The sequence below is a fragment of the Fusarium keratoplasticum genome, chromosome 6, assembly GCF_025433545.1.
Source record: "Fusarium keratoplasticum isolate Fu6.1 chromosome 6, whole genome shotgun sequence".
NCBI lineage: Eukaryota > Fungi > Ascomycota > Sordariomycetes > Hypocreales > Nectriaceae > Fusarium > Fusarium keratoplasticum.
The window spans coordinates 1,410,634-1,434,169 of record NC_070534.1 but is presented as its reverse complement, the minus strand read 5'-3'; the positions used below and the strand labels follow the sequence as shown (position 1 = coordinate 1,434,169).

The window sequence follows — 23,536 nt, the reverse complement described above, 5'->3', positions numbered from 1 at the left end:
AGACATGACGGAAGATGATGCGTCTATTGTTGTACAAGACATGCAACCTTTGTCGGCCGGGTTTGAGAGAAGGGCTGCCTTGTCAGGCTGTGAGCCATCGGGCACTGCTGGAAAACTTGGAACATGCATCAATCAGAGAGCCATTGATGCAATGTGGAATAAGCAGGCAGCACACAGCCTTACCATTTGGTCCCAGGGATGCTTGGCGAGAACTGGTCCTTGCCGGGATCGAGATGGAATCGGGGGAAGCAGGCCTGCGATTCGTACATTGTTGCTGGATGCCAGGCCTTGAGGCTTGTCCAGGGCCGTGATCACCGTTCAGAGCATTTCTCGGCTGACATGACCTGTCATGTCGTTCTCCCTCAGAGACGTCATGATGATCAAAAACAATACCTCTTTTCACAGGTGACACACGCACAAGTCATTCTCGTGGATCATCACAGATCAGCCGCTTCACACCGATTGTGCTCAGATCAAATCTTGGTATTGAGAAGAAAGGGTCACGCAAAATAGACAGTGATCATAACTATCTAGTGACTATCACACTTGTATCACAGAGTTTAACCTTGCTGCCGATAGAGAAGATGCATGCTTCTTCAATCCCCGCTGACCATCTATCAATGTCACCGCTCATCTAGGTCCATCACCAAGCCAGCTTTTCACTACCACACTCCATTGCTCGACAGACTGTTGGACCAAGTTAGAGGGGTATTACCCGGATATGTGGAAAGGAGTGGTCTTACTTCCTTCAGCTTGCATGTATGCTGCGCTTCTGCATTGCTGGATGGTAGCTGGTTTGATGTCTTGCCCTTGAAGCTTTTCCTTCTCAAGATGCGCGTCGACCATGTCAGCAATCTTGGCCTGCTCATCTAGATGGCCGTCAGCTAAGATGTCTCTATTTGGATGCTCCACGAACATACATCCACCACCAAGCGCGTCAAAGTCTGGGCCGGTGAGCTTGGTGTAAATGCCTTCGTGTTGATGGACCATGGCTTGAATTTGATCCTCCAAACTAGCCTTTGCACCGCTATCAAAAGCATGTGCATCAGGCTTCTTGGTCGAGTATACGTCGCATCGTACCGTTGTCTGCCCGACAGAGTCTGGAGAGTATGTTACCTGGTACCAGATTGGACTACCAGGCTTTGGAGATACAGTAGTCAGCGGTCCAAGACGCTGCTGGCCTGTAGACACGGAGTCTTTGGCAGAGAAGAGACGAGAGACACCCTCCGTTGCAGGTGTTTGAAAGGTATGTTGGGTGTCATTGGCTAGACTTGAGTCAGCACATTGCCACAGCTCGCTTCATTTCTCGTATGGGTGTTGACAACATACCTATTACTTTCCAGTTGAAGTTTCCCTGTACTTCCCAGCTGTTAATAAAGTGAGAGCTTTGAGTGATACCGGCAAGTTGAGAAGTCTTTTTCATATGTGACAGCTCGTCTCCAGCTGGTTCACTCGCACTCATGTTGATGTGAAGGAATCCACCATCATCAACTCTCGTGTGGATAGGGAAGAGTCCGTTTTGGCTCTTTTCAAAACCAGGGACATTGTCGAAATGAGGCGCTTTTGTGAGCTGGCCCTTTGTATCGTAGCTCCATCCATGGTATCGGCAACCGAGCACAGTCGAAGATCCAGATGCCTTCTTGGCCACGGGAAAAGCACGATGGCGGCAAATATTGTGGAATGCTCGTACGGTCCCGTCCTTTCCCAGCATGAGGAGGACACGGAAGCCCGCAATATCAAAGGCGATGTAGTCCCCGGCCTTGACGAAGCGACTGCGATGGCTCACGCAGATCCAAGTCTGTCAAGGTCAGGGCAGGCCTCGACGGGATCCAAGAAGGCTCACCTGGCTAAATATCGCACGCTTCTCGGTTTTGAATCTTTCAGAATCTGTCCACCATCCTTGGGGGAGATCGGGCTGCTTGGTGAGGAGTGGGACATTTGCAAGTGTCGTCGATGTAGAGTTGAAGAATGTCCTGTAGAACCAAAACAACGACGCAGCCAAAGCGAGGGCAGCGCCGCATAGGACGTAAGGGGGTATTCCGATCGACACGAGCATTTTTAATGGAATAAAAGAGCGAGATGAGAAATGTGGTGATGTCTTCTACTCTGAAAACACGCCCGTAAAACTTTATAAGCCAGCAGGTCTCGATGACACGTCTCAGCGTTTGGCATGACCCAAATCGGCCAAGCCAACCGCGCCGGACAACGACACCGCTACTGCATACTAATCAAGTTCACGATACTTTTACAGATCATATGAACCGGATTCCCTCTGTGGGAAGTCTGATCCCAGCGGTGTGCTAGGGCCCTTGGTCACGGGCGATCAACTATCCGTAGATCTCCGTTGCTTCCCGTCTGTGGCGTTATCGATGAGCCGAAATAATGTCCAATGAGGAGTTCTGAATACCTGGGATCAAGTTTCCTCATTTGGATGGCTTCTGGTCAGAGTTCTGATTGGCTACGGATGCCCCGGACTAAGTCCCCCAAAATGGTTGTAGATGCAGAGCTATGGACCGCCCTTCTTTATCAAGAATAGCGCATGGGAAGGATTCTGTGAGATAAGGTTGTATCTGGAAAAGAGTTACGTTCGTTGTGGTGGCAGTTTGGATTATTGATTATATATTTATCCTCTCGATCATGACTAGAGCTTTGCTTAGCAGACAACATTGCCATCACAACTCCAGATCAAGTTCAAAATGGCTTGCCAGACAACACTTCCCGCTTCGTGGTATACCAGCAAGGCCATCTATGGTCTCGAGAGGCGAGCCATCTTTCTCAAGGTTTGCAACTTTTTACTTCTGCTGTCTGAAGAAGAATTTCTAACCTTTACAAGAGCTGGATTCTCCTGGGCGCCGTCACCAAATGGCCAAACGCCCAAGAAGACTACCGCTGCGAGTTGGCGCAGGTCAACTACACTATCCGGCGCTCTTCTGCTGATTGGAAGACCATCAAGATCTTTTCCGACGCTGTACGCTTCACAAGATTTGCCTTGAATAAATTGATGCTCTAACCTTTTTGTTAGGGTTCGGAGATCCGCAGCTACTTGACGACAGGCGGCTTGCTCTTCATGACCTTGTCCGACGAGACAGTCAGCTTCCAGGAATTCTTCCCAGGCCTAGAAGAGTTGATCAAGGACTGCGACTTTACAGATCTGCCCCTTCAGCGACCTCTCAATTATGTCGGAAATTACAACTGGAAAACCCTGGTCGATGGATACCAGGAATGCCTTCACTGCGCCTATGCTCACCCCGAGTTTTCCAAAAAGTACACACCCACCACGTACAAGGTCATCAACAGACACAATTACTCTCAGCACCTCGCGGGTCCTTGCTCAGCAAACGATGGTTTGTTTGTTTACCTGTTCCCAAACTCAACCCTGAGCATCTACGGCGGCGGCATGACCTCATGGCGCGTGTGTCCGTTGGAGGAGCCTGGCAACTGCGTGATGGAGTTTGATTACTATCATCCTGCACCTGCCGGCTCCGAAGAGTTTGAGGATTATTACAAGTTCGCTCGCCAAGTTGCCTTGGAAGACAAGGAGCTCTGCGAAAAGGCGCAGCAGAACCTCAACATCGGTGTCTACACCGAGGGTATTCTCAACCCGAACAAGGAGAATGGTGTAGTCTGTAGGTTATTTCCAAAATACTGGTGTGATGAAATAGAAACATGCTAATCCCGTGCATCAGACTACCAGAGCCGAGTGCTAGAGATGTGCTCTGCTCAGTTCGAAAAGGACAGGCTCAAGTCCAACGCGCCACCGCCTCAACCTCTGGAGTCTAGCACGGCTCAGGTCGCGGAGGTGTCTTGAGCCTAAAATTGACACGGTTTCTTTAATGAGGATGATGACATTGTTATAGCTTGTACTCGTTGAGATTGAGAATGCGGCGTCAGTCTTTCAGTAGCGCGTCGCATGTCTAGAATGCACCTTTTACATGCCCCATGACTTCATATAAGGAACCTCTGTGAAACCCGGTGATAAGAGATCAGTCATAGCGCCATCGAGGCCCCCCGCACTAATCCTGAAGTGGTAACAGTAGCCGTCTTTACCCTAGTATGACTTGATAGCCGTATCTTGTGATCAGTAGAGTATAAAGAACGACGACGGTCACCCTCCTCCTCTTCTCATAAAACATCTTCTTTGCAGCCAAGGGTATTCGCTTCCTCTTTACCTGTCCGCTTAAGGTGAATACGGTGTTTGGGATGAGTACGACCTCGGCCGCTCAACCTGGGATACAAGATGATGCAACCTCCACGTCAGCAGCAGCAAACAATAGAAAACCCCCGCGACGGCTTTTGCCTCAGAGTTTCCGTGAAGAGGCTCCCAGGCAGACATTGAAAAAGGCCAAGCATGAAAAGAGTCGACATGGTTCGTGTGTGACTGGAGGTTATCGGGGTCACGGCTGACGGCCATAGGGTGCGTGACTTGTAAAGCAAAGAGGAGGAAGTGCGACGAGCTCAAGCCCTCATGCTCGCAATGTCTTCGAAGACGGGTTCCTTGCGGTGGTTATAGTTTGGAGTTGATATGGAAGGAAATCGAGAAACCCGACCAGACAAGTTACTGTGCACGCAAGAGTAAGTCGGATAGGCATACTGGATGCTACATGCTGACTTGACAGCGACTAAAACAAGACATCTCCAGACGGTTAACTCTCATCAAACTACATCATCCGATAGACCACAAGAAAGAACCAGTTCTCCACTTCCATCGTCGAGAATATCCGAGGACCCGGAATCCAACACGATGGAGGTTGTGGCTAGCCCAAGACCCCAGGACGACGATATACTCCAAGCACTCGATTCTCCCGCTGCTCCCTCTCTCGGCATATCATTCAGTCCGACGGAACAAGTCGCAGACTTTGATATGCTCTTCCTGGACCTCAATGCCATCGTGGACCCAAAAACAAACGTGACAGAGGAGAGTACCGAAGCCGTGTTGCCCAACTTTCTTGACCTTGCATCGGAGAATCTTGGCGCGCCCGACATTCTTTCTGATCAAGACCCGGATGTGCTGGATTCTGCCGAAGACTCATGGATCTCGGCCCTGAATCTAGCTGTGAGCCCTTCGCTTCAGCTAAACGGACATGGCCTCTTCAACCTGTACCGGCAACCAGCAATCCGAGACAACAGCCCAGAGAGCATCGCTATGCTCTATAACAATCGTATATGCGAAATCCTCTACATCAAGGAAGACCCGACCGGGAACCCATGGCGCAAAGTGGTCTGGCCCCTGGCAAAGGATCACCCTGCGCTGTACCACGCCATCGCCGCCATGACATGCTTCAACGGAGCCAAGTGCCTGCCTCGACTGCGCGCTGAGGGAGTGAGGCATTTGGAGAATAGTATGGGAAAGCTCTCGGTCGAGGCCAACGGTAGCATGCGCCTCGAGGTGGCCCTCATCGTCACGCTTGCTCTGAGCATCGCCCAGACCTGGTACTACCCTCGAGCATCTAATGGCATCAGCCACATCAACAAGGCGAAAGACCTTCTTCAGCAAGGCCTCTCTAAGGATCTCGCGTCACGACCTCTCGAGGGTAATCTCTGTTTGAGCTTCCTCGCCAACCTCTGGCTCTACATGGATGTCCTCACGAGAATTACCTGCTCCAACGTCCAGGCTATGGACTTGGACCTCATGACTGCTTGCAGCTCGACAAGTCCTTGCCCCGAGCCTCAGGTTGACCCTCTCATGGGATGCGCCGGGGCACTGTTCCCGTTGATTGGCCGCGTCGCCGATCTTGTCCGACGTGTTCGCAAGACGCAGGATAAACTCAACTCGCCCGTGATTGTCGCCCGAGCCGTGGAGCTAAAGATGGCCATCGAGTGCTGGACTCCCTCCATGAGCTTGGAGGTCGCAGGGGACGCCGAGTCCTTGACCCCAAATGCTTCAGACCTGGTGCAGACGGCAAACTCCTACAAATGGGCCACACTGCTTCTACTATATCAGGCAGTACCCGAACTCCCCATCCGCTTCTCTTTTTCGGAAATGGCGCGCAAGGTGCTTGTGCTCATCGCCACAGTTCCACTTCATTCCCGGGCAGTCATCTTCCACATCCTACCCCTCATGATAGCCGGTTGTGAGGCAACAGAGGCAGAAGATAGAGATTGGATCCGTGACAGATGGAAATCTATGACCACTGGAAATTCATCTGGGATCGTGGACAGGTGTTTGGAGTTGACGTTGGAGGTCTGGAGGAGGCGGGACAGTTATGGGAAGCACCGCCAATCATGTGAGGGATCCAACCACGGAAGGACGGGCAACTCTCTTTTCTCAGCAGGATCGCGGGATGCTGGATTGGACTTTGAGCAAGGTATGGTTCCTGAGAGCGGCTTTGAAAGTGATTGTGCATGTATGCAACAAGAATGGGAACCTCCCACATCTTTGCTCCTCTTCGACTCAACTGCTCTAACTCAACAAGACGCTTCAGGACTCAAGACGGACGCCAGGAACTACACGGTAAAAAGCAGGTTGCATTGGTTGACCGTAATGGAAGAATGGGGCTGGGAAGGTAAGTCGGCTGATCAACTAACTTCTTTTTCATGGCTAAACTGTTCCAGTAATGCTGGGCTGAGCGATCAAGGTTTATCTGATTATCTGGAATGATGTGCATGGAAAATTGTGGTGTTCAGGAGGGATACAACTGTCTTTCTTTAACCTAGATCCTCTCTATTTCTTCACTTTATTATAGCGTTTTGTTGTTTCCAGTCTAATCTGAATTCTAACTACGAATCCAACGGATACGTCCAAAGATCAAAGTTGTCCTCGAGGCCAAAATCACCGATCCCTGCGAATTGATTCAAATCATGGCTGAACCCGAACCCTTCAAACTCGGATGCTGGTCCAAATGTGCCATCAGCTCCAGCCAGGATAGATGATGCAATGTCCAATTCCGGGAGATGAAGCGCGTCCGGTTGGCCTAGGGGAGCTTTGGAAATGTCGGCCGAACACTCCTCGGCCGGGTTGGTCGCAAACTCTTCCAAACTGCGTACAACGGCGCTGGTCTTGTGTAAAAGGTTACTGATGACGACCGCCGCGCTCGCTGCCACCCCAAAGAAGCTGCCCATCCGCTCTAGGACGTTGATGCTGCTGGAAAGGGCCTCACAGGCAGCTGGGACTATGGAACTGGTCTTGGAGTAGGCCAGGATAAATCCGACTAACGTTATGGCCGCGTTCCATTGATAGTTGAACGGCTCATACCAACCGTCAAGGATGTCATGGTCCCTGTAGATCTGGTGCAATACATGCGTTATCGATATTGCATGTCGAGCGGCAGTTCCAGCCACATGAAGCATCGTGGAAAATTTCGAGGGTATTTCGTCAATATGAATCCCTTGATGATAAGGTTCCCTCACTGACTTGAGCGAGAAGGCTATGCATGAACGGCCAAGTGTCAGGAGGGAGTCGTGGTATCCAAGCTCCAGCATGAGGCGCTGCCGACGCAACCAGAGCGGTGCAAAAGGCTCAATATCAACTTCAGACAGATCTGTTGAGAAGGGCGTGCCGCTCCCACGGCGCTCAGTCTTGAGTGCGGTAGGGACTGTATCAACCCACGCCTGTATATCCTCGACACCGTCCTTGAGAGTCTTGGAAAACTCCTCAACAATGACACTCGAGTTTCCCTTCTTTGTGGAAGCGCACTTTTGTTGAAACCTGTCAAAAATGGCTCGAACTAGCATCATAAGCCTAGCTCTTTGTACCGTGTAGCTCCGCCACGCTACATGGCCGGAGTGAGGCTCCTGATCCTCTCCTGGTAAGGAACATGTTGTCCGGGACATGTCAGTCCCCCAAGGTCGGCCCAGTCGGATGCAGAGCCTGGTTTCAAACACAAACAGAGTCCACCACATCTGCTTCCTTGCCTCTCGTTCCTTGAGGGGTAGCTCTGTAGATGGCTCGATGTGCAGCCCAAGTGCGTGCGCAGTGCAGATAGCGGTACCGATCATGCTTTGAGCCATGTTCTGATAGGATGCGTTACCGAGATAGACGGCAGACCAGAACTGACACTGAAAGGTTGTGAGAGAAGGTCTCTCCAGCTCGCAAGCCAGTAGGGCTTGGGCGCGTCGGTAGAGCCAGCGACCCGCGATAGTAGCGTCGCGGATGTCAATCTCGGCCTTAGACTCTACTTGTCGAGGAAGAGATGTGACACCAAACTGCATGCACAAGGCCAAGACGATGTCGACCAGGGCAGATGGTTTCCGGGTGGTTTGGCCTGGGCCACCCCAGAGGGACTTGTAGTGCGCCTTGAATTCAACCTGATCGAGAATCTGATAGCAGCAGTGCCAAGAATCCCAGAAGAGGTCGAGGAAGAAGGCCTCCTGGGTTGCTGTCAGGTTCTTTCCAGACAAGGTGCTCTCTGTCAGCCGCTGATTGCATTCCGGGACCGCCTCTGAGCCAACCCCTGCCTCAGGCTCTGCTTCTTGAGAAAATACAGCATGAACGAACGATCGGCTTGCAGAGTTGGGGATCAGTGTCTGGGGGCTCTGGGCTTCTGGGGATTCTTGGTGGTGAGATTGGAGATGGAGGTTTATGCGGTGGATGAAGTAATATGCCGATGACTGTCCGTAAAATTGAGCAAGGGAAGAAGATGGCTCCGTGTGTTGGGTAGTGTCCAGGTGAATTCCGTCCTCGTTGCAAGGATGTGGGCTTGAAGCCTGGTCGTCTTCGTCGTCACAAGCATGGTGTTTGTGTGTATCCTTTGACTCAGTATTTGTACCCTCAAGTTGAGTCTCGAGCTCTTTCACACGCCTCCGTAATGTTTCGATTTCCCTATACAGCCCAGGTCAACTCAGAACATCAACATGCTGCTTCGTTCCGTTCAGTCCCCATACCTCATGGCGCGTGGGAGGTTCCATCCTTGGTCAAGCCTCCCGCGGCTACTGCATTGCCACCCTCTGGCTAGACAGTTCCGGCATGGATGACTCGTGTCGCATTTGATTCTATGGATTCGGCATAGATCGCAAGCCCGAGCGACCCGGTTCCTTTTTGGCTTGGACGAGACACCTGGGGAGGTCAAAGGCCCTGTGGGTTTTGACGAGGCAGGAAAAGCCCCAAACATGCCTGCTGTCAGTTGGTCTGGCTTAACGATGGCCGATGACTGTTCTATGTTGCGGATCAAAGAGGTAGAATCCCAATCGTCAGCGCTAACCTCCGAGGCCAACGCTTATTAATTGCTCACCGTAAGTCCGTAGGCACTATTTCCGGGACGAGACGTTGCCCACTTGTCTCTTGATTATATGTTTGTTGGTCTAAGTAAACTCGTTTTTGGGTAGACTATGGCGACGCTTTTCGTCGTCCTGGGCTATAGGGTAACAAATCCATTAATTCGACAGACTGCTTAACTAGACCCCCAGAGCTTTGGCAATCTCCTCGGCCACTCCCTTAGATGACGCTGGGTTTTGCCCTGTGATAAACTTGCCATCGACCACAACCTTCTCCGCAAGGGGACCCTCGGCAGCCTTGACGTATTTGCCGCCACTGACTTGACCCAGCTTATCCTCGAGGCTAAAGTCCATGTCCTCTGTAAACTGGAACATTTCCTCACCCACATTGTCAAATCCAGTGACCTTCACGCCCTTGAGTAACGGCTCGCCTGCAGCAGTGGTGGCGTTGGCAAGAGCTGCAGGGCCGTGGCACACCGCCGAGACGACTTTGCCTTGCGAGTGAAAGTCACGGAGCAGATCCTTGGAATGCTGGTCATCCACGAGATCTACCATAGGACCATGTCCGCCCGGGTAGAAGATGGCGTCAAACTCCGAGGCTCGGCCAGCAAAATCAGACAGCTTTGTCGTATTTTCCCAGACTGAGGTGTGGTTTTCGAGAAAGTCCTTGCACACCGGGTCATCCTTGAAGAGATCAACAGATACCGGGTCCAGAGGCGACACTCCGCCCTTGGGCGAAGCATAGACCAGCTCGACAAGAGGGTTGAGGACGTGGAAAGGGTGTGCGAGCTCAGGCTTTGTAGTGTTAGCATGGACCCTTATCACAATGCATGGTTTGTGATTGGAAGTATGCTCAAATCAGGACGACGACTTACCAAATACCAGCCAATCTGTTTGCCAGTCTTGGGGACCTTGTCGGCCGAGGTAAGGACAACAAGAACCTTGGGCTTTTGAGTCGTCATTGTGTGCGAAAGATATGAAATCCTAAACAGCTGACTAGAACGTGTGATTTGCGGAATTGGAAAACGCACGAGATGCGATACAAGAGTTTGAGTATGTTGAATCGAGATGCTGACAGGTTTCCATCGAGTTCTTATACACGGCTTCCTTATGAGGGGGCTCTTACTTGCTAGAAGGAGCGCCGGAGCGTGGTATCAACTCGTTTCAGCTCTTTCTCATATCACCTATCATCATTCCCAGACCCTTGTAAGGATTCATTGACGTGGTTGGCTTCTCACTTTCTTTCCGCTCAACTCCGGTGCTCCTTTGGGTATTGTGGGGCCACACTCCTTGATCCCCAGCACCTTACTCTGTACTCAGACATGGCATCAGGTGTAGTCCGTATCGAGGTTTAGCAGAGCCCGTCGTCCTTGGCATGGAGCTCTTTGTATGCAATAAGTACAGTAGCGAAGAAAAAAAAAAGAAGAAGCAGTGTCTAGCATGTGAGGGCCATTTGAGTGTTCCAATCAGCCCCCTTGAATGTGGGTCTTCAACCTTCTGGCTGTAGGTAGTTAGACTGTACGGTTCTTAAGCTTGAGTCGGAAAATTACAGAGGTGGAAGTACTTCTTGACGGGATATTTCTTATCTGATTGACAGGAGTCGTTCCGGAGAGGATAGCAAGCCGACGCTAGGAGCAATCGGAGAATAGGGCAAGAACAAAGGTGACAAAGTCCAGGCGCAGGCGTTGAGGCCACGGCGTGGTCGCTTCAACTATGTGGTCCTGCTGTCAAGTCCACAATCTCAACACGGCGAAACCAAGTCGGAAGGGGCCCCGTTTCTACCAGTAGAAGCAAGCCAGCATAGAGCCTGGGTGAGCTTGGTCATATTTTGGATGTTGTAAGAGGCAAGTTTGAGGCTTGAGGGAAATTTCAGGCTGTGGTTAGCTCGACAACTGAGCACGTGGACGGGGACACGATGTTCAATATCAAGGGGGTCGTTTTTGGATCTGGAGGGGCCGAAAACGATACCCTCCACGATGCATCATCAACAGGGGGGGTTCTGAAAACCGATACCCTCCAATACCTACCAACAAGCATAAAAGGCCCTTCAAATGGCATTCAAGGGCGTTTTCGACCGGAATCATGTTCTTCATCTCAACCAGCTTTGTGCCATTCCATATTTATCTTTCAATAAATTAGAAGTCCACCATGAACAACACCAGCAAGCCTCAGTCATCCCAATTCCAGTCTCTGGCCCCTGGTGTGTCCCAGCCCCAACAGCCAAGGCAGTTCCCCACCACTGGCCCGAATCATCCACCAGAACATCCCGCCATGGCTAGGCGTGTCACTGCTGTGGGCGAAACCGTCACGCCGTATCGAAGGTCTGCCAGCCAGATCCATCAAAGATGGCAGCTATATCAGCAGCAGCAACGGGTGATTCGCCAGCATGCCACGGTCATCCAGACCCAGACGGCTTCAGCCACTCAAGCCACACCAGCCCCAGCCTCAGTGCCCCAGGCCCACAACACTGGCTGGGCTCGCACCTTCAACCGCCATGCGCACTTGGACAATAGAGGATCAACCGTCCCCTCTGCTTTGCGTGCCAGGCTTGCCGGGCTACACATTGTTGTAATTTTTCGTTTTGATCGCGATGGGAACCTTCACGGCTATTCCTATGTATGGGGAGGTGTTGTCTCAGGACATGGGCTGTTTACAATCTGAGGTCCTTGAACGAGAGAGGTACCCAGAGGGCACGGGATGTGGCGGGTTCTTTTTCCTTCTCTTTCTTTTCCATCACTTGCGACACACTGAAAAAGCGAATAAAAAAAAAGATCTCTTTCATAAGTAGATAGGACTTATTGAACATTTGTTGTTAGAAACAGCCTGCCCGTTCAACTGCACGCGAGTCCATTGCTAGCTTCTTATTGGCTGAAGTGACATAAACTGCCTTGCGTCTGTTGGTTGACCGCTCACACCACCCTCTGCGGCACGGGGGAACGAGCAAAGATTCGGAACCATGGTCACAAAAGGCCTCCAGCAACATGCACGCGCAACAATTTAAGAGAATTAGCAAAAAAACATACAACAGCGGGGATTCGCTGGTCGTCACCGACCCAACTACTAATCCGCCCCTCACTGGCTTATCTATGGGAGAGCGGACGGGACCCCGGATATTCTGGGCATTTTTATCCCGGCGTTTAGCCGGCCACCGTCGCATGGCTGCCTCAAAGCTAAGGCTCCCACGGGTTTTCTCTGATCCTATCTCCACTTTCGGCCCTCCGGGGCGTTTTAGCCCCCGCCGATACCGGTCCCCGCCTCCGCACTATTTCCGGGTGGAGACGCGCGCCGGCCGTCGAGGATGCCGACTATTTTTAAGCTCCGTCTTCCCGTCACAGACGGCCTTAGCGCCTACCCCTCCGCCTACCTTAAGCGCTCCCGGGGAAGGAAGGGTAGAAGGCACGCCCCCTCCTCTTCAGCATAGCCTTCCTAGGATATTATGAAAGGAGGTATTTTTATTCTAGATTTAGGTCCTATAGTACTAAAATTAAGAGGATTAAGCTATGCTCCTTTGCTTACCTTATTATCTTATCTTTTTCTCTTACCCTCTCTACCTTTTATACCTTCTATATTCTCTTTTTTAATAATAATAATAGCCGCCTATAGTTAATTCTTAATCTTAAGTTATAGCCTAGCTAATAGACTTGCTAGCTTAGAAGCCTTAGAAATAGGGTATACCCCAGATCTAGGTAGACTCTAGTAAGGCTATCTAGGCGATCTTAGAGAGGAATTATAGTAAGCCGGCGCTAGAGAAAGGCGCGGGCTTATATAAGAAGACTCTAGTACTTTAAAATAGAGTCTAGGAGGAGTAGACTTAGTAAGTTTATCTTAGCTAAGTTAGCTCAGAGCCTTTAGCTAATTAGTGCCCTTAGGTTTATTAAAGCTAGTAAGCTTAATAGTAATAAGATATGGCTATAGCTATATGCCTACTTATATAACGCTATTAAGATATTTAAGAGCTTCCTTAAGCTATATATTTTAAACTCCGAAATATTTATACCTTACTTAGGCCCTAATAAGTATAAGACTAAGAGAGATATAAATAGTGCGGCGATGCTATAGGATATATAGTCTATATTAGTTTATATCGCGAATAATAATATACTAAAATAGTTCTATTATTAGCTAAATATAAATATATAGTATTTTATATTATATTATTTAACCTATAGTAGTATTAAGTTTAGCCTTATTAGATTAGTTAGAAAGGTAAGACTTACCCTATATGGTTGCTATTAATCTTAGATATTAGACTAACTAAGATCTAAGTTAATTCCTAGGCTAGCTAATAGGCTTAGCCTAACCTAGCACTAGTAGTTTATAAAAAAGGAGATAATAAAAGAAGATCTATTACTTATTCTCTAAACCGCCTAGGGGAGGGTATTTAATATCTTTTATAAACCCTCTTAGTAAGTCTTATTCTTAGGGAATATTATCCTTAGTAATATTAGTAGCTAATAATATAAGAGCTTAAGATAGGTAAAGTATAAGGATATTAAGGTTAGCTAGCTAAGAGATTTTATTAATCTAATAAAAGTCTAGCTTATTATAAGTATTTAGGTTTAGTATATAAAGCGGCATAAGGATAAGATTAAGAGGGACTAGAGTATAAGGTACTTTATTTATATTAAGTCATAGTAGTAATATATTATACTAACTTCTATAATTTAACCTTTAGTATTACCTAGGTCCCAGTTAAGTCTATATACCTTCTCTCTTATATTATTGCGATAGCTATTTATAATAGCGCTTTTATTATAAAGTTTATATCTTATAAAGAGATATTATATCCTAAGAGCTTACTTAAGGACTATATTAACTATATGCTATTTAAGTAGAAAGATAATATCGTGGACTAACTTATCTTTCCGCTAGACTATAAGCTATATTAGAGAATATAGTAATAAGTTCCCGAGGTGGCTAGGCTCTAGGAGGGGCTATGGCCTTACTTAATAAGAGTTAGGGCTAGAGGTTGCCTTAATAGTAAGTAAGTATAATACTTTTATAGCTTAATATAACTCTAATAGTTATAAGGCATACTTAAGCTAGCTCTTTAAAGTTATATTATAGGTAATATAAAAGAGGTTTTCTAGAAGAGCTATAACCTAGTTAATTAGAGATATAATCTAATAATAATAGCCTATAAAGAATTAACTAGGGGCTATAATAATATAATTACTAAACTATATTAGTTATTTATGAAATAAGATTATTATATATTAATCTATATATCTAAAGAGGACTAGAAAGGGTTTAAGTTATAAAATAATATTACTTAATAGCATAAAGAGCTAAATAGCCTTCTTAATTATAATAATAAAGAGGTAAAGAGGATTTAATTAAGGATTTAATATATTAAGAAAGTACTAGAGAAGGAGCTTATAATATAATAATATAATAAATACTTTAAGATAGCTAATTGCCTAAGAAATAAAAGATAGTCTATAACCTATCTATAAGAATATAGACTAAGGAGACTTAGCCTAAAGTAAAATAAATATAGTAGTAGGATAGTAAAAGACTTATTATTTTTTTTTCTTATAGAGGACTTAATAAAGAGGTTTATTAACTAGCTTATTAGGTACTTAAGGTAGGCTCTAGATTAAGATCCTTTATAAGATCCTAGGGATATAAAAGTAGCGAGACTAAAAGTAGATTTAATAATACCTAGGTATTTAATTTATAATAGGAATTTTATATAAAAGAGTAGCTTAACTAGATATATTACCTTAGAATATAGTAAAAACTTTTAGAAACCTTTTTATTATCGCGAGTATAAGTTCTTAAGATAGAAATAGCTAGTTATAATTAGTTTTTCTACCTAGAGTAATTATATAAAGTAATATTATAATAAACTCTATGCACCTAACCCTATAATACTAGCTTACTACTTTATTAGAGAAATAGAACATACTACACTACATAGCCAGATCTTCTCGTATCCCTTTCGTGACCCTTTTTAAAGGAGGGATCTTACATACTGTCTCGTGATCTCAATAACATAGAAAATATTAAGGGCAAATAATTAATTAATAGCAATGATGATTACGCTGAGGAAGAAAGCCTAAAGCTCCCCTTTCTCGTCATAACCGATGAAGAAGATAATAATAATCAGAGGCTATGGCCTCTGACCTTTTTCTATGTATAAGAAATTGCCCAACGGCCCAAAACGGCTTAGCACTCATTTTCCCTAACTCACTACTTACTTTGTAATAAGACCTTTTTAACTAGAGGGTTTAGCTTATATCTTAAATAATCTTATACTTAGCTTAGTTATTTTAAAAAAAGCTTCCCTTACCTAAAATGCTAGTAGTTAGGCACTAATAATCTTATTATTAACCTAGACTAATAGATACTCTATATCTAGGATATATATAATAGCGGCATAGTATTAGGGGCCGTTATTATTAGTATAACTAACTAAAAGCCTAGGAAGAGGAAAATAGAGGAGCTAGGCTAATATTAGTAAACTAGGACGAAATAGGTATATATAGAGGCTATTATAAAGGATAAGTGAGGAGAGTAGAGTTATAGTATTATAAGCGGTAATTATTATAGCAGTATAGACTTCTAGGATAGGGATAAGTAGGTAGATTAGGATTAAAGTACTATAAGCTATTCTAGCTATACTAGTAAAGAGTTTTAGGTAACTAAGAGAGATAAGGATTATTAATTTAGGATATAAGTATAATAAGACTATATAATAATAGCACCTAAGATATATTTTTAGTCTTATTTTAAAAATTCTTTTATTTTATATTCTTATAATTATATTTATATAATTTAGAATTCGGTTAGTATAAGGTAACCTACCGAGTAGTCTGCTATTATAGATAATAACCCCCTGGTCTAAGAGCTCCTCCTTTACTAGCAGCATCTTCAAGTAGCTAAGGGGTCTCTAAGAACTTATTTAAAGTTAAATAAAGTCACTAAAGAACTATAAGATCTAAGAGCGAAGCTATAACGGGAATATAAGCAGAAGTATTAATAAGAATAGTCCTAGAAGTAGGCCCTAGCTGATATCGAGAAGTAATTAGCTAGATAGATATTCGAATAACTACCTATATTACCCTCGTTATTATATAAGGATACCTATCTCTAAGGCTAAAGACTATATATAAAGAACCTGAAATAAATAACGCAATTGGTACCGCGATTGCTTTTGTCTATATAAAGGATCCGAGGGAGCAAAGCTATATATGCTTTTTCCGCATCGGGAGAGTAACAACCCTTAAGCTATGCGACCTAGATATTAAGCGCCCTATTAAATCTTTTTACTCCGCCGGCGGTTTAAATAAGTATTTTAAATAATATTACCTCTTTAATATTTAAGATAATTAAAGGCATATTACTATCTATATAATTATCACTTAGACTATAAGATATATCTATAGAACTATACTAAGATAATATATAGGGTTATATTAAGAGGAGGATAAGCGAGGGCATAATTAGGCCTATATATATTAGAGGGGGGTTAAGTATTGCCTATAGCGTAGCGGCCTTATCATAATATATTACTAAAGATAATAATATTAACTAGCTAGTATAAAGTAGGTATAATTAATATATTAGTTACTAAAATAGATATTTATCTTATTTTCTTAACTAGCAGTATATATAATTTATAATATCTTCTTATAATTCTATAATAAATAATATATAGCGATTAGGATATAACTCCTCTAGTAATAATTAATAATATAATTATATTAAGGGTTTTAATTAATATTAGTAAGGTCTAAGAGCCTAGGCTGCTTTATTAGTTCCCTTAGACTTACCAAGCCGGGTCGCTTTTAGGATATTCTCTTAGTATTTATTTAGTTAAGTAGCTTTATAACCTCGAGATAGCCTCTTTCTAAAGTAGCCTAGAAAGTATTACTATACTCGCTGCCCTGTATGTTAATATTTGCCCCCTTATCTAGTAGTAGCTTTATAACCTTAAGATAGCCTCTCGATAAGGTAATATAAAAAGTATTATTATACCTACCGCCCTATATATTAATATTTGCCCCCTTATCTAATAGTAGCTTTATAACCTTAAGATATCCTCTTTTTAAGGTAGCCTAAAGAATATTACTATAAAAGCTACCTTATAAATTAATATTTGCCCCCTTATTTAATAATAGCTTTATAACCTTAAGATAGCCTCTTAATAAGGTAATATAGAAAGTATTACTATAAAAGCTACCTTATATATTAATATTTACCCCCTTATTTAATAATAGCTTTATAACCTCGAGATAGCCTCTATCTAAGGTAATATAAAGAGTATTATTATATTTATTACTATATGTATTAATATTCGCCCCCTTATCTATAATGATTATATCTTTTCCCAAGGGATAAACTAGTCGTACTAGGTTTATATTAGCAAAGGGTTATTAGTGTTATCTTAAATAGGGGGTATAGTTACGTCTAGTAATATACTTAAGGTATTAAGTATAACTAAGTTGTATTAATAGCTGAGGTAGCTACTATATAAGAAAGTGCAATGAATATATTCTATATACTCGGCTGGTCGCTATGACCTAAGTGAGCGAGGTTAGACTGCTTACTGAGCTTATGGTGAGTAGTATATGATCGCTTATGGTCGTAAGAGTGAGCGGCTCATTGCATACGCGGATTAGGTGCCTATTGTGGGTACGTATAATATGTGACCCTGGGTATGTCTAGGCCGTGATATGATGTCCCCTCTCTGTTGGTCTTATCCTTAAGGCCATTTCCTGCGACCGTAGCTATTCCTTCGTGAGTGACTAACTTTGACCTATATTCTTACTTTCCTGGCGATGCTGACGCGATGTTAGACCGTGTGATTAAAAAGAAATCCGATATTCCTTCTTCTACCGAAAATCGCTATATCCTTACTTCCGGAATTGACTAGTTTGGTTTCAAAGTGATGCCTTATTCTCGTTGTTCGAAACGGGGTGTTGTTTGTAAGATGATCTCGGGTTCTAAGAAGTGCGGTTTATGCATACATTTGGGTCGTCCTTATGATGCAATGGGCGTTCCTCTGAACTCTTGTGCGTGATTTCTTGTTTTTCGCCCGGGCCTTCCGCTGATATCGCCAGTGTCCCGTATTATCGAGGAGGCTCGTCGGTTGGACGAGCGGGAGGCCGCTGCTGAAGAGCTGCTTGCTTCCCGTCGTGAAGCCTTGCGGAAAGCGCAATAAGATTTGGACGAGTCTCTTTCCTAGCTGGAGATGTGCCGGAAACGTAAGCGGTAGCTGGTGTCGCGTGGTGCGGAGATGACCCGTAAGGGCCTGGCTTCCCTGGACGAATTGGAATAGTCGGAGTAGCGGGAGTCCTTGCTTGTGGAAGATATTTAGACTATGGTCTATACCGATGTCTTGGATTTGGGCTTCCTTGATGATTTTGTTGTCCCCTCTGATGTTATTGGTGGAAGTCCTTTAGAAGGCGTTGTATATTAGTAAGGTGCTTTGGTGGTTCCTATGTGTTTTCTGAGTCCGGGTAGTTTTTCTATTTAATGAGGTATATTGTTTTACCGTTGACTTTGTTTATGTCGAGGATGGCTTCTATGATGTATTCCTCTGGTCTATTGACTTCTATCTCTGATTTGTTTCTAGTTTTGACTTAGATGGTGTTTTCTGCTGATTTAAGTAATGAAATGTGAACGATTAGATAAAGCTTAACTTTTGGTAGTAAGTCTAGTTTGTAGTTATTTTTTGAGATTTTTTGCTTGATTTTGTAGGGTCTAATGTATTTATAGTCGAGTTTTTTGTTTTATTGTTTTATTTCGATATTTTTTATTGCGAAGTAGACCATATCTCCCTCCGAGAAGATTAGTCCCTTGATTCTTTTCTTATTAGCGTAGTTCATTATCTTGTTTCTGACGAACTCGAGTTCTGTCTTTATTTCTTCGTGTAGGTTTCGTAGCTGGTCGCTAGTGAGGATTGCTTTTAGGTTGATGATAGTATCTCGTGTTTATCGGTATATATCTAGGGTGAATCCGAAGTTAGCGTAGGCTAGTGTGATCCTTATGCTTTCGTTTATGGCTATATTATATGCTAGCTATGCAGCCGGTAGCTTTTTAACCTAGTTGGTTTGTTTGTAATTAATGTAGTATCGAAGGTATTGTTCTAGTGTTTGGTTTATGCGTTTGGTCTGTCTGTCTGTTTCTTTGTAATATGCCGTGGAGAGTTTGTGGTTAATTCCTAAATATCTCGTGAGGCTTTGCTAGAATTTCGAGGCGAATAGTGGTCCTCGGTCCGTGATAATTTCGAGTGGTATGCTGTATATCTTAGCGACGTGAAAGTAGAAGAGATATGCGAATTCTTCCGTAGTGGTTGATTCTCTATAGGGTATAAAATAGGAAAATTTCGTGAGTCTATCCACGATGATAAGAATATTATCATAGAAGTTTCTAGTGGCTGGTTCTTCTGATAAGGGTAGTTTGGTGATGAAATCTATGGTGATTGAGTCCTATGGTTGTTTTGTAACTGGGAGTGGTTATAGCTTCCCGTAGGGTTTATGGCGTCGCGCCTTGGTTTTTGCGTAAAGGTCGCATTGGTTGATGACTGTCGAGATAATTTCCTTTATTTTAGGGAATATAAATACTATTCTGACTCGTTCTAAAGTTTTGTTGATTCCCTGGTGTCTATGTAGCTGGTGGCTGTGTACTTTATGTATTAGGGCATGTTGTAGTTCGTTCGGGACTTATTATTTAGTTATTTTTTCATCATCTGGGAGTTATGTATTGTGTTCTTAGATCTACTTAAGGAGCGGGTTATTCTATTCCACGACGTAGGCGCTTCCTATGGTGACGTAGGATATTCCCGTGGCTTAGTTATATTCGTATAGCTTTGGTAGGTGCTTATCTCCTAGCCATGCATGGTCGTAGTATATTTTGTAGTCGAGGTAGCTGTCTGGCCCTGCCGTGAGGTCTTCCCACGTGAAGTGTTGATGTATTATTTCCTAGAAATCTCCATCGTTGAGTTTCTTGTCGTGTTTTATGGTCTGGTGATAGTATTTGATGAATTCTTCTACATATTTCTGCGGTATGAAGATGTGTTTTTAATATGTGATTATGCCTTGCTGGCTCCCTACCTAGTCTGCCCGTCTAATCACGAGTCTCCTGAGTTCGCTAAGGGTAATATCGGCGATGATTCGGTTTTTCTATTTGTCCGTTAGGTAGTATGGCAGTGTTCGCTGCTTGGTGTGGGCGATTGTCTATTATTTGAGATGTCCTTCTTGCGTGAATTGCAGGAGTTATTCTCTTGCTTTGATCTTCTTAGTGCCTAGGTTAGGTCGTTGGCTAATAGCGTCTGCCCTGCCGTTCTCTGTTCCTTTGATATGGATGATGATGTAGTTGAATTCTGAAAGGTATTTGGCGTATTGTAGTTATCGTCTGCTAAGTTTTTGGGTTTTCGCGAAGTAGGTAATATTCTTGTGATCTGTGTATACCTTGATCTGATGTTTGCTTCCTAGAAGATAGTGCCGAAATTCCTTGAAGGTATTTACTATCGCTAGGAATTCTTTATCGTAGATGGGGTAGTTGAGTTCTGCTCTATGTAGCTTGTGGGAGTAGAATGCGATGGGGTGTAAAAGTCCTTTGTTATCTCGTTGTCTGATCTGGGCGCCTAGTGCGAAGTCTGAGGCGTTGGTTTCGAGTTTGATTTGTCGAGATGGGTTAAATATCTTGAGTATTGGTTCGCTTAGGATGAGTTCTTTGATTATATTGAAGGCTCTTCTGGCCTTGTCCCTAAATATAAATGTCTTGTCCTTCTTTATGAGGTCGGTTAGTGGTGCAGTGATCTTCCTAAATTATTAGAGGAATCTGCGGTAGTAGTTAGCGAAACCGAGGAAGGCTTATACTTCCTTAACGTTTATTGGTTCCTTCTAGTCCCTAATTGCTAAGACCTTCTTGGGGTCTATGCGTATTTCATTATGAGAGATGATATATCCGAGGAATTCCACTTCTGAAGCGTGGAATTTGCTCTTCTCTAGTTCCACTAGTAACTTAGCGTCTTATAGTATTTGTAGTACCTTATGGACGTGTCCCATGTGTTCTTCTTCCGTTTCGGAGAAGATAAGGATATCGTCTAGGTAATATATAATGAATATATCTAGATATTCTCGTAGCATATTATTAATTATTCGTTAGAATGCGGTAGGTGCATTAGTGAGTCCAAAAGGCATAACGAGGTACTTGAATAGTCCATACTTGGTATGAAAAGCGGTTTTTTATTTATATCTTTCTTTAATCCGGATGAGGTTGTAGGCTCCTTTGAGGTCGAGAGCTGTGAAATACTTTATTCTAAATAGTCGGTCCTTCAACTCGCTAATGAGGGGTAGCGGTATTTAATCCTTAACTATAATGGCATTAAGCATCCTAAAATTAATATAAAGTCAGAGCTTGCCGTTTTTTTTTAGGACGAATATAACGGGGTATCTAATAAATAACTTGCTTTCCCTAATATATCCTTTCCGTAGCATATCTTCGATATATTCTTTTAATACTAGTAGTTATGCTTCATTAAGTAGGTAGAGTTTACTAAAGCCGGGCTACTCCCCGTTAATAAACTCAATTTCTAGGTCATAGTATATATATTTGGGTAGGCCTATTTCAAGTTCTTCCGCAAAGAGTTCCTCATAGATACGGTATTATAATAGAATATTTTTAAGTCGTTCTCCTCCTGGTATTAGTTTAGTCTGCTCAAGGTTTTCTTCTAACTCATAGATTTGTTTTAGGACGCGTGCGATTATTCACTAAGTCTATCATTTTTATCCGTTATGGTATTTATATCGTGTTCCTTTAGGTAGAGAGGTATCTTATATTTGCCTCTTCTCGGCTTCCCCGGTATCTTTGGTAGAAGTTTAAGATCTCATGTCATATCCTAAGTCGTCATTCGTCATAGAGGGTATCTCATCATTAAAAGAGAGCACCTAGCCAGTTCTCCAGTCAAAATATGGGTTATAGCGTTATAACCATAGGTACCCAAGCATAAGATCATAGTACTTGTTGGGTACAACATCAAATAATATCTCTTGGTTTTTTCTTTTAACGAAAACCTTAAGGTGATCAATCTCGTAGTTAATAACTCCGTTATCATAATCAAAAGGGGTTCCTTCTAGGTTAATAACTAAATAAGGTATTTGCTTATGCCTCCATAGTAGCTTAAGCCTATTTGCCGTGGTCGGGTCAAAATAGTTTTACTCAGCTCCGCTATCCACTAAAGCATTCAATTATTCTCCCTTGACTCATACTTTTAATTCTAGGCATCATTACCTATGCGCTCTATTTATAGAGTAGAGGGCCTTCTGGGGTAGCATTCTCCCGTGTTCATCCATCCGTCGCCCTATGCCAAACGGGGTATCTAGTTTTTTAACTTCTCGATAGCATAGCTAAGGTAGTCGAATTCATACTCGCTATTTACATATGCTTCGTAGTCATAGTCATTCGTTTAGCTGTCGATCTATTCCCAGTAGCTTTATTCTGCCATCCTATCCCCTTCGTCTTGACAGGTATAGTCTTCTTATCGTGATTTTAGGTGGACCCTATCGAGGTCTCCTCGCCTAATATAGTCGGCGTATTCTTATAGGACCCTGTCGGTAGGTCCATAGTCTTTCCTAAGGTATAATCGAATTCCTTCGTACTATTCCCTGTCGATGGTATTTCCTTAGTGGGTAAGGAAGTTAAATCCTTCCTTTACTATTCATTCTAGCCGGTCATAGGTAGCTAGTACCTCTTATCCGTATCGTAGGCATATTTCTTCGCAGCAGAGGGTTACTTCCGCGTTGGGGCAGCTTCCGTCTAGTGCTTCCCTTTATTCCGTGATGGTTCGCCATATAGCGATAGTAATCTATTGTTCCAGGCTGATGGTTCCTTCTTTGGTGGGATAGAAGCGTAGCGTAGCAACGCCGAGTCCTTCGTACCACTTATTGACCTCGTATTGGTAGGTTTCGTAGGCTAAGTAAGGCCTAGTATTGGGCTGTGGCAGTGGGACTGGAAAATAGTCGTTTTGTCGTTTATCGGCGATGTGGGTGCTATAGAGGTGGTCCCTATAGGATACCTAAGAAATTTCTTCGTGTCGTAGGTGTGTAGATATGGTGCGTGGGTCGTCTAGTAGATTGAGCCGTGGTTCTGGCTATCGAGGGTTTATGGCTAGTTCCTCGTGGTATGCTCGGACGTGGATATCTTCCGCATCGTCGATATTTTATCGTTCTCTGGCTAGCTGGATGTGTTGTGCAGCTGAGCTAGTCCAGTAGCGCTGGTTGGTTCCTTCCTTGAGGAGGATTTCGTAGTCGTCTTCTCATAGCGCTGCATATCGATCGCGCTTGTGCCGGCGGGCTCGGATGGCATTAAGTTCCCGTTGTGCCTGTGCTCCCGTAGAGTAGTTGTCGCGGTTGCTGGGTTCGTGGTGCCTGTT

At 44.2% G+C, this 23,536-nt stretch overlaps 5 protein-coding genes across 5 annotated transcripts; 2 read left to right on the top strand and 3 right to left on the bottom strand.

Annotated features, from left to right (window-relative positions):
- Positions 1-643: 643 nt before the first annotated feature.
- NCS57_00840700 (Rieske domain-containing protein) lies at positions 644-2,056 on the bottom strand (the record flags this gene model as incomplete). Its single annotated transcript, XM_053058223.1, has 5 exons — positions 644-687; positions 744-869; positions 921-1,265; positions 1,330-1,798; positions 1,844-2,056. The coding sequence occupies 5 exons, from the start codon at positions 2,054-2,056 to the stop codon at positions 644-646; spliced, it is 1,197 nt and encodes a 398-aa protein (XP_052912054.1).
- A 640-nt stretch (positions 2,057-2,696) lies between these two features.
- On the top strand, positions 2,697-6,566 carry NCS57_00840600 (uncharacterized protein; the record flags this gene model as incomplete). Its single annotated transcript, XM_053058222.1, has 8 exons — positions 2,697-2,780; positions 2,834-2,968; positions 3,023-3,626; positions 3,687-3,799; positions 4,303-4,366; positions 4,414-4,572; positions 4,617-6,503; positions 6,553-6,566. The coding sequence occupies 8 exons, from the start codon at positions 2,697-2,699 to the stop codon at positions 6,564-6,566; spliced, it is 3,060 nt and encodes a 1,019-aa protein (XP_052912053.1).
- Positions 6,567-6,717: 151 nt separating this feature from the next.
- Positions 6,718-8,825, bottom strand: NCS57_00840500 (Fungal-trans domain-containing protein; the record flags this gene model as incomplete). Its single annotated transcript, XM_053058221.1, has 2 exons — positions 6,718-8,758; positions 8,821-8,825. 2 exons carry the CDS (start codon positions 8,823-8,825, stop codon positions 6,718-6,720), a joined length of 2,046 nt encoding a protein of 681 aa, XP_052912052.1.
- Positions 8,826-9,330: 505 nt separating this feature from the next.
- Positions 9,331-10,256, bottom strand: NCS57_00840400 (DJ-1 protein-PfpI domain-containing protein; the record flags this gene model as incomplete). Its single annotated transcript, XM_053058220.1, has 2 exons — positions 10,026-10,256; positions 9,331-9,945 (listed from the first exon to the last, which is right to left on the bottom strand). Exons 1-2 carry the CDS (start codon positions 10,110-10,112, stop codon positions 9,331-9,333), a joined length of 702 nt encoding a protein of 233 aa, XP_052912051.1. The 5' UTR covers positions 10,113-10,256.
- Positions 10,257-11,298: 1,042 nt separating this feature from the next.
- On the top strand, positions 11,299-11,811 carry NCS57_00840300 (uncharacterized protein; the record flags this gene model as incomplete). The annotated part of the gene is made up of 1 exon (XM_053058219.1): positions 11,299-11,811. One exon carries the CDS (start codon positions 11,299-11,301, stop codon positions 11,809-11,811), a length of 513 nt encoding a protein of 170 aa, XP_052912050.1.
- Between the last annotated feature and the right edge of the window lie 11,725 nt (positions 11,812-23,536).